The 8,882-nt window shown below is 44.1% G+C and overlaps 1 protein-coding gene across 1 annotated transcript in view; it reads left to right on the plus strand.

Moving 5' to 3' along the window:
• Positions 1-8,829, plus strand: part of pip5k1bb (phosphatidylinositol-4-phosphate 5-kinase, type I, beta b) — a 31,714-nt gene extending 22,885 nt beyond the window's left edge. The window contains exons 8-15 of the mRNA XM_069682664.1: positions 525-727; positions 1,070-1,153; positions 1,869-1,917; positions 2,038-2,122; positions 3,657-3,815; positions 4,993-5,119; positions 7,296-7,419; positions 7,562-8,829. Of these exons, the coding sequence (XP_069538765.1) occupies positions 525-727; positions 1,070-1,153; positions 1,869-1,917; positions 2,038-2,122; positions 3,657-3,815; positions 4,993-5,119; positions 7,296-7,419; positions 7,562-7,564 (834 nt within the window). The 3' untranslated portion in view covers positions 7,565-8,829. The remainder of the gene's footprint in view (positions 1-524; positions 728-1,069; positions 1,154-1,868; positions 1,918-2,037; positions 2,123-3,656; positions 3,816-4,992; positions 5,120-7,295; positions 7,420-7,561) is intronic.
• The last annotated feature ends 53 nt before the right edge of the window (positions 8,830-8,882 follow it).

The following is an 8,882-nucleotide window of genomic DNA, read 5'->3' on the forward strand; positions in this document are numbered from 1 at the left end:
CGAGCTGGCACGGAGAGATTCTCTCTTTCCTTGCCAACCAATCGAATCAAGTATTACGATCCAGTACAGCCACTTTCTTCAGTCTAGGCTACCTGGCAGTGACCCCGATCCAGTTCCCAGATCAAGCTCCAGCCTCTCTGTCTCGCCTCGTCTTGCCGTGACGGCTTTGCTCGAACACAGCGAGACATAAAGTCGCGGAGTTTGTGGGAAACTGGGCGAAAGGCTCCTCAGACGGGTCAATATGTAACACTTGGCTCACTGTGGAGAAACACCTTGTTTATTTAGCTCAAACCTGGCTTAAACAGATTTTCTTTCACAAGCTCACAGCCTCTGAGCTGTAAAACACGCTGTCTGATTAAAATGTGTTGGAATAGAAAGAATGAGCTCTTGTAGAGATTTCATAATGCTGCTATATTTACCTTCAAAGAACTGAAGGTGAAGTCCAGAATAACAATGTCTTGCTTGTGTAAACGGATTTATTGTGCATTTCTTGTAAAATCCGCCCGTCTTGTATTTTGCTATAGGTGCTGGAGAGTTTTAAGATCATGGACTACAGCCTGCTGCTGGGTGTTCACGTCCTGGACCACAGCCAGAGAGAAGGGGGCGAGCCGGGCCAGGCAGGGGGCGACGGGAGGAGACCTGTGGGTCAGAGGGTGCTTTACTCCACCGCCATGGAGTCCATCCAGGGAGACGGCAAGGCTGCCGAAGCCCTCACCACAGACGACACGTGAGTGGGCTCAGCTGGGGGAAAACGCATATTATGCACACATATTTGGGCACACACACACACACACACACACACACTCTGTGCCTCTGTGTGTCTCTTAATCTCCACCTTTTCTCTAACAGTTACACAAGCGTGCTCGTAACTCGAACAGTGTACACACAGTCTGGCTCTCATATAACCATAGCTACACAAACACAGCCACTGATCTGCGTATAGCGATACACATGAATATAATTACCGTAAGTGCCCCTTTTACAAACGTTTCAAATGAGTTTCATGCATCGCAAAAGAAGAACAGCTGCTGTTCTCTGACTGCTGCTGGTGTGTTTTACTCTGTTTCAGGATGGGCGGCATCCCTGCCAAAACACACAAAGAAGAAAAGCTGCTCATCTTCCTGGGCATCATAGATATTCTACAGTCATACAGGTATGATCCTTAATCCGGTGCTTTCTGATTGGAAATAATCTGGTGACTTTTGGGGGCCATGAAATGATCTGCAGTCATGTCTGTAAAACGTCTCATCTGAAGTTGTAACCATTAACAGAGAACATGCATGAGTATTTAAGGACTCTGTGATTGTCAGTGTGACTGCTTTGATTGAAGATTGCTCCGCAACAAGAACCATGAACATTGAATTACCACCCTGCGTTAATGGAAAGAGCTACAAGCCGATTTATCACACCCCTAAAAGGATTCAGGACTTTTTATCTATCTGCCGTTATTTAAATGGACACAGCGGCCTATCACTCTTCTTTATTTACACATTGATTTTCTGTCTAAAAGCATAGGGCTAACAGAGGAGGAAGCCTTCTGCCTCATCGACTTTTCGAACTTGTTGAGATTTTAAAGCTGCACATAAATCTCTGTCAGCCTGGTTGGTCGAGGCATCAGACGAACACAGAGTGGGCGAGGTGAGATCAGGTCAGGGAGGGAGGATGAATAGGCCCAATTTGCCTTATTACTGCTAGCTTGCTTCACACTAAGACAAAGTTACATAACCGAAAACTTTGATGTATTTTCTGCCAAATTGCTGAAAAATGACCTCAGTTCTGCCAACGGGGAAGAGGGAAGTATAAAGAAGAACTTGTTGGGTAAGCGAATACTTCATGACAAGGCTTGTTCTTGTTCTGTTTCTCCCCAGGTTCATTAAAAAGTTGGAACACTCGTGGAAGGCGCTGGTGTACGATGGCGTAAGTGGATACTCCGCTCAGATCTGATACTGCTGCTTTTATGAATGAGCCTTTTATTTGCACACATATTTTTACATCTGCTGATAAAAGCCTAACAACATTTTCTCTGCCTGTCCTCAGGACTCCGTGTCGGTGCACAGGCCCGGGTTTTATGCAAGCCGCTTCCTCAAGTTCATGAGCACACGGGTCTTCAGGAAGACTCAGCGTAAGTCTGAAGGCTGATAATCATCACACGTGTAAACACAACAAAGATGGGGAAGTAGGAAGTCCTTCTTTGATAAGGAGAGTCAATCTGTAGCCAGTTTTTACTGTCTCTAAGCCGCTTTCCCACTGGTCAAAAACCCGTTAACACCCAGTTTTTTTCGCTTAATGGGAAAGGTTACAATTAGCATTCAGACCCGGGTCAAATGACTCTGCAGTAGACCCGGGTAGTTATCGCCTCGGCTCCAATTGGCATCGATGGGAACACAAAACCTGTGTCGACACGCTAATCTCCGCCTCCTTTCCGGCACGATGCTATGCTCCGTCGGCAACTTCTGCGACTCCTTGTCAGCTCAGCTACAAATTCCGCCCATCTCCGTCCGAGCAGCGCTCGAACATCGTTCCAAATTGATCGGCGCCGAGTTTGATGAACAGACTGAATGAGTTAGAGATACAATAAAGACCTAACAACGGTAACATCTTCACTGTTTATTAACCCCGTTTCTGGCGCGTTTGTGACGTCAGACGGAGCAGAAAAGAAACCGATAGTGTACTTCACTGGTAATGGGAAAAGAGACAATCGGCATCTATAAGCGGGTCTTCCCGGGTCTGAAAAACCTGAGTCAACGCGCTTGTCTTGGTGGGAAAGGTATAAGGTTAGCCGTAAAATACTTGTTACACTAATTGGAATACTGTTCCTCGTCTTGTGCTCCTGATCACACAAAGCATTGAAGTTTCTTGCCTGTTATTGCCGTCTTCTCTAAAGCATTTGAGGCACATGATCCCTTATGTTGAGACTTGATTAACACTAATTTCTCTTCTCTTAAATGAAGGACTGCACGTCGGTTATGTCTGAGCGATCATGCAGCTGAGTCATTCAAAACAGATTTGTTGTTTGGAAATCCAAAAACAAAAGTACCCAGTCACAAGTTGGATAAATTATAGTTTGCTAAAATCCTTTGTTCTTGGAAGTAAAGATGCGGCTGGTCCCCTTTTAAACTCAGAAATCAGCCAATCACAGCTGATCAATGTATGACAACATTTCAATCTTACCAGCAGAGTTTTGTGGCTGTAGGTAAAGCCAGGAAGTAGTTCCTGAACGTCACATTAGCATCAAATACAGTGTTAAAGTAGTAAAGAATCTTATACAACCATGCGGGACCAGGCTTTGGAAAAAAAAACATGGCTGAGGCAAAGATTTGAGGACTTTGCGGTGCTATTAGCCGTCGGCGTGTTGCGTCAGACGGAGCTGCCAGGGAAGGATTTAATTCCATGGCCTGCTTGGGAGGCAGAGTAAGGATTGCTTAGGGGACACTTGTGTAATTGTCATTGCGCTTTTTAACAGTTTAATGACTTCACTGCTAAATCTGGAGGCAGAGCAACGGAGTTTTATTGTGTGTGAACATTGATTCAATCAGGATAATCATCCCTTTCCTCTACCTCCTTCAATTATCTCCTCTTACTCTCCCCCTGAATCTCTCTCTCTCTCTCACTTTCTTTTCTTTCTCTCACTTTTATTTTTTTTGTGTGCTCTGCAGCACTTCGATTCTCCCCTTCAAAGAGGACTCGTACTTCTATCCCGGCTCTGAAGTCGTCCTCACAGGAGATCCTTTCATCGCAGGCAGACGAGAGGAACGAGGAGGACAGGAGGGTCAGGCTGGGAGGGGCGTGCAGTCTGGCAAGCCTGGATGGACAAGGTACATGCAAAGTGTTTCCTCCGTTTAGTTTGGACCACATCTTACCTTGGATGTTTTACGACATTCAGTGATGTTTTTAGAAGTGGCAGAATTATTAATGAGATAGTTTTAAACTCTATGCACTTTCTGATTATCCTGATCTGCAGTCTGTCCTCTAAACCTCAGTCACTCTCTAGCTGTCGTGGCTTACGAGAGCTTTTTAGGAACACTCGAGGCCCATAAACAGCCACTTGCATTTAGCCATAAAAATGTTGTCCTCTCAGCACTGCCCCGCGGGGAAGCTGTCACTGGATGATACAGTAGGCGGCCATAATGGAAAGAAAACAGAGGGTATCCTCTTATTAGCAGCCATTTAGATACGCTGTTTGGATGTGTTTGTACATAAGGCAAAACCAAATGCGTAGTTTAACCTCCTCTCCCCTCTCTCTATCCACCTCACGATCATAATATGACCCCAGATGTTCAAAAAAGGGCGAAAAAGTGTCGAAATGATCGTTAATGAAGGAGTCACAGCGGAAGAAACAAGGGCGTGTGCGTGTGTGTGGAGCGGAAAGAGAAGTCACGGGGTGACGTGTCCTCTTTCTCTTTACAACCGAGCGCCCTCACAGACAGGCTGTTGTGATGCAACATACTATGAAGCAATTTTGCAGACTTCTTTACTCTCTCGTTATGATTTACTGAAGAAGAAAGTCTCGTTGTTCAGAGCAATGTGTGTCCGTTTCATCAGCTCACTGACATCAAATTAACGTGACCTTGTCTCAGTCAGAAGATGAACTCTTCATCCCTCCGTCTGCTGATCCAGTGTCAGCTTTACATTCTGATCAATACACCTATACTTAGCTGTATTGATCGACTAACAGGGGATTTATGTTCGTACAAGAAATGATGGCAGTGGGTTTCACTTTTGGTCGATGTTTTCTTACTTAAAGGGGAAGTGATTTTACATACAAAGCTCAGTTTACTCATCGAGGATACTGCTCAGACTATGACAAATGTCTAATGTCTATGTGGACCTGAAGGAGCGTTCAACAGTTCGATAGGTCTCATCTTGAATTGTGTGAGAAGCCTTCAAATGAAGGAAAACAAACCTGTGTTATAAACTGGGGGCATGCAGGAAGTAAGTGTCAGAGGAGAAGATGTTTACAATAATAAGTTGTTTACAATGTTTTCTCTTCAGCTGTGTTTGGTTCGTACCTGCGTCCCGACCTGGTCCCCGCCAACCCGTCCTTCTATGAGGGCTCCTCCATGGGAACCATCTCCACCTCCTCCATCTTTGTCAACGTGGACAACCAAACAGAGGAGAGGTACGACGTCTGCTTGTTTTCCTTTTCACTCTTCCTTGTTGCTCCCCTCATGTCAGGACGCTCTGTGTTGATTTGTGGTTGACGTGTTGTTTATACGAGGCAATCGTGCAAATTATTGCCTTCAGGACGAGAAGGAAAGCATGCAAATTTGCCACGCCCCAAACACACACACACCCACGTCATTGTCACCTTTGCTCTAACACGACATGGTCTTATTGATGACGTGCGTCATGGAGCAGGTGACTCAGTTTGCTCTGCAACATGCATTCAACACGCATTCACACGTCCTACACAACATAGGGAGTGTGCGCTCAAGTGGTGGCTCGTCTTTCATTTACAAAACATGAACAAAGAACGACACGATCCTTTCCTTGTAAGGGATTTTTGAAGCCTAGTTTGGCTTGACTTTACTTCTTTAATCAGCAATTCATACAGCATCATTTCTGTACAGTTTTAGGTACAGTGTTAACTAATGGTTGAAGACCTAGGTTTGCAGGGGCGTATCCAGGAGGTGGCATGGGGTGGCATGGGCCTCTCCTGGAAACTGATTGGGACCTCCAGGTGCCACCCCATAATCTTAAACTATGATTGGCTATCTGCCTGGTCAGAGGCGGGACTTATACTAAGCTCTTGGGCTGTGTAGTAACAGGCTGCTAGTAGCTTTTGTTGCATTTCAATGTCACACATTTTCTGTAGTTGGTACTTTATCCTGTGACTGGAAGAGTTACCTTTTTATAGTTTTTAAAGAACACACAGAAGATTTACACGTTTCCATTTAGATATTAAATTTAGATTTTTCCTCTTAGATTTAAAAAAATATATAACAAACAGGAATTTAACATCACTTTAATGTTAGTATTCAAAGAGAAGTTAGTGAGCACACTACTTCATGCTACCCCTGCTTAAGTCGGAGCCTCAGTTGGGCCACCCCAGTAACAACAGTGTGGACGCGCCTCTGCCATTGTGTGAGGCACAACATGTACAATCAAATAAAAACGACATTATAAATCCGTAATGCATTTCATCTACAAGGTTAAACACGCACATCACTACACTTCTGCACACTCCATCCTCTGCCCTCTACGTGTTTCCATCTCTCACCTCTCTGTCCGTCCGGCGGTGTCAGATTCAGCCTGCTTTCTGAGGCTCCATTGTGTGTCTTGCCCGGTCTTGTCCCCTCATCAGTCACCTGCTGCTGCTCTGACATTGTTCTGTCAACTCTCTTCATAAATATTTAAACAGCGGCTTTGACACGGCCTTACTTAGTGCCATTATGACGCAGAAAGAGTGTGACAAAGGGGGACAAGCGGTGCAGTGGAGACTGTACATCCACCAACAATGCTCCCGGTCTGACAGCTGCTCTGCATGTTACAGTAGCAACACCTCAAGTTGTGATGAGTCGGGAAGGATTGTTTTATAATAAAGCTTCACATGTATTTCTCTTCTTATTACTATATTGATCTATGTCTACAAGTGTATGTCTCTACCTGGCTTTTATTTTGACTTTGGGCTCAAAAAGCGGTCAGTCACATGTCATAAAAGGGTAAAAACACATTCCTGAATATATCAGGGAGTCACCTGATGTTCATACAAAACAGCTCTTACGTCGCCCCCTGGTGGTTGAACCGGAAACAAGCAACATTTAAAGCCATGTGTTCGCGTTGGAGCGATCTCTTGGTGCATCATATTCTAATTAACTATTAAAGAATATTTTTATTTAGCTAGTTTTATGTTATTAGTTTAATTTAGGTTATTGTTTAAGGTGCTAAATGTGTTTTCCATGCTTCAATTTTGTGACAGTCCTCAAGCTAATGCTATAAATAGTTATCTTTAAGGCATGAAATGTTTTACAATATTTCAGTTTTTTTCTTATATGTTACATGTGTCCATCGTGGTACATACTCCCCAAGCAGGGGTCTCGTTTTGACATGTGGTCCAATCTTGAGGAGATTTTGTTCATTTCCTGTGAGACATTTCTGAGCCTCCAGTCGCCCGACATGTCTCACATCCCGCCTGCGGTCTCTATGATCCTTACATGTCAGACTCTCTGCATTATGGCGTGTCGTTTCCGCAGAGTATGTTTTTAATCAGTTTCCAAGCAGCGGCTGTACTTTAACTCCCGGTGCTGTCTACCGATACAGGAGGTTAATATGAGTTCATCTTCTTTGTGTTTCAGAGAGGACGTCGCATCCAGCTCCACGTTCACCCTGGAGGACAGCGCTATCTGCCTCAATTCAGAGCAGAGCACCATGGACGTGGATATAGACCGTGATGACGGATCTGTTCTGGATGTCTACTTGGTGAGTTGTTGTCCCTGTCACATTATTCTTGGAAATATGTTTTGTCTACTTAGATATTCAGATTATGGTTGTCTGTGTTTACCTTGTTTACATTCAGAAAACAGGCCTAAACTACGTGTACAATCATCCCTTTCTCTAACAGTGAAAACAGCAGTTTTACAACCGTCATTTCCTCCTGCCAATCATGAGACAATCCCCTCACCCCATTGGACGGACCAGGCTGGCCTTTGACTCCACTTCAAGTGCTGCTAGATCCACGTTGCCACTCTTATTGCCAACACACACGAAGACTGAGATTCTCCTCCGGTTGATGGACTAAAAGAAGACAGCGGTGGATATCAGCAGGAAGCATGACATATCATGTCATATGATGATCTGACTGAAATGAGTGCCGCTTTTTAGAGCATGAGTCAACGCAGTGCCATTAAGTTTTATATATGTATACTGTTTTCAATGCCTACACAAAGACCTAAAGATTTAAATAAAGTATATAATGTATATATGAGGAGAGGTTAGATACATTTCTTTAAATGTTTTTATCTGCTGACCAGAAATGAATGAAGGAGACTTTCTAAGTTTGCAGCTGCATTGGTTGCTGCTCAGAAGACGTGTTTACAGTGAATTCACGAAGGCGCCTCTGGACCTGACGAGCAGGAATACGACGGTCACGAAAAGGACAAAGCTTGGAGCCGCAGCCGACACAAATGAGAAAAGACTCACATGGATTTTAAAACAAACGCGGACTGTGACGTGGCTAAAGTGGACACCTTTTCCTGTAGGGGCTGTTGTTCCTGCTGCCCGGAGAGGAGCCTGCGGCCTTGGCGATGGACTGCTGTAAAGTGAAGCGAGGAAAGACTGGATCTCAGATGAAGCGCAGAGCGGCGGCGCTGCAGTCGCTCTTGATAAAAAGGCACTTTTGACATTGGTTATGATTACTGTAAGAACTATTTTTCTCTGAAGACGTTGCTTTGGTGGGTGGGCTACCTGACATAAGCACAGATTTGAACATGTGAATATGCACTTTTTTCCTTTTCTCTTTTTACTCTACAAAAGGCACACCTCTGTAAGTCATTGATACTACGTGTACAGAGACGGTGAAGGAACATTGTAGATCACCTTTGATGTGGAGCTTCTAGTTTTGTGAGGTTTGCGTCATGACTGAAATGCTTTTACTCAGGATATCCTTTGATACTGAACAAGTGTGTCCTCTTCAAGAAGTTATGAGACGAGCATCCTACACTGAGAAGCTGATACCTCTTCATCAAGACCACATACAACTATAAATGTCAAATTCATGATCACACGTTGGTTGTGATCATAATTTATGATGTAAATCTCAATATTTTACCATCTGCTGAAAAATACTTAAATCGCTGAATGTAAAGACAATGCATATTTATATATAGAAGAGACTCCTATAAATAAACTGCTAAATTTCAGTGTCTCGTGTATTTGCATCACTA

Source organism: Semicossyphus pulcher, unplaced genomic scaffold (assembly GCF_022749685.1).
Source record: "Semicossyphus pulcher isolate SPU_LCO1_2020_fin unplaced genomic scaffold, fSemPul1.0.p SCAF_6, whole genome shotgun sequence".
Taxonomy (NCBI): domain Eukaryota; kingdom Metazoa; phylum Chordata; class Actinopteri; order Labriformes; family Labridae; genus Semicossyphus; species Semicossyphus pulcher.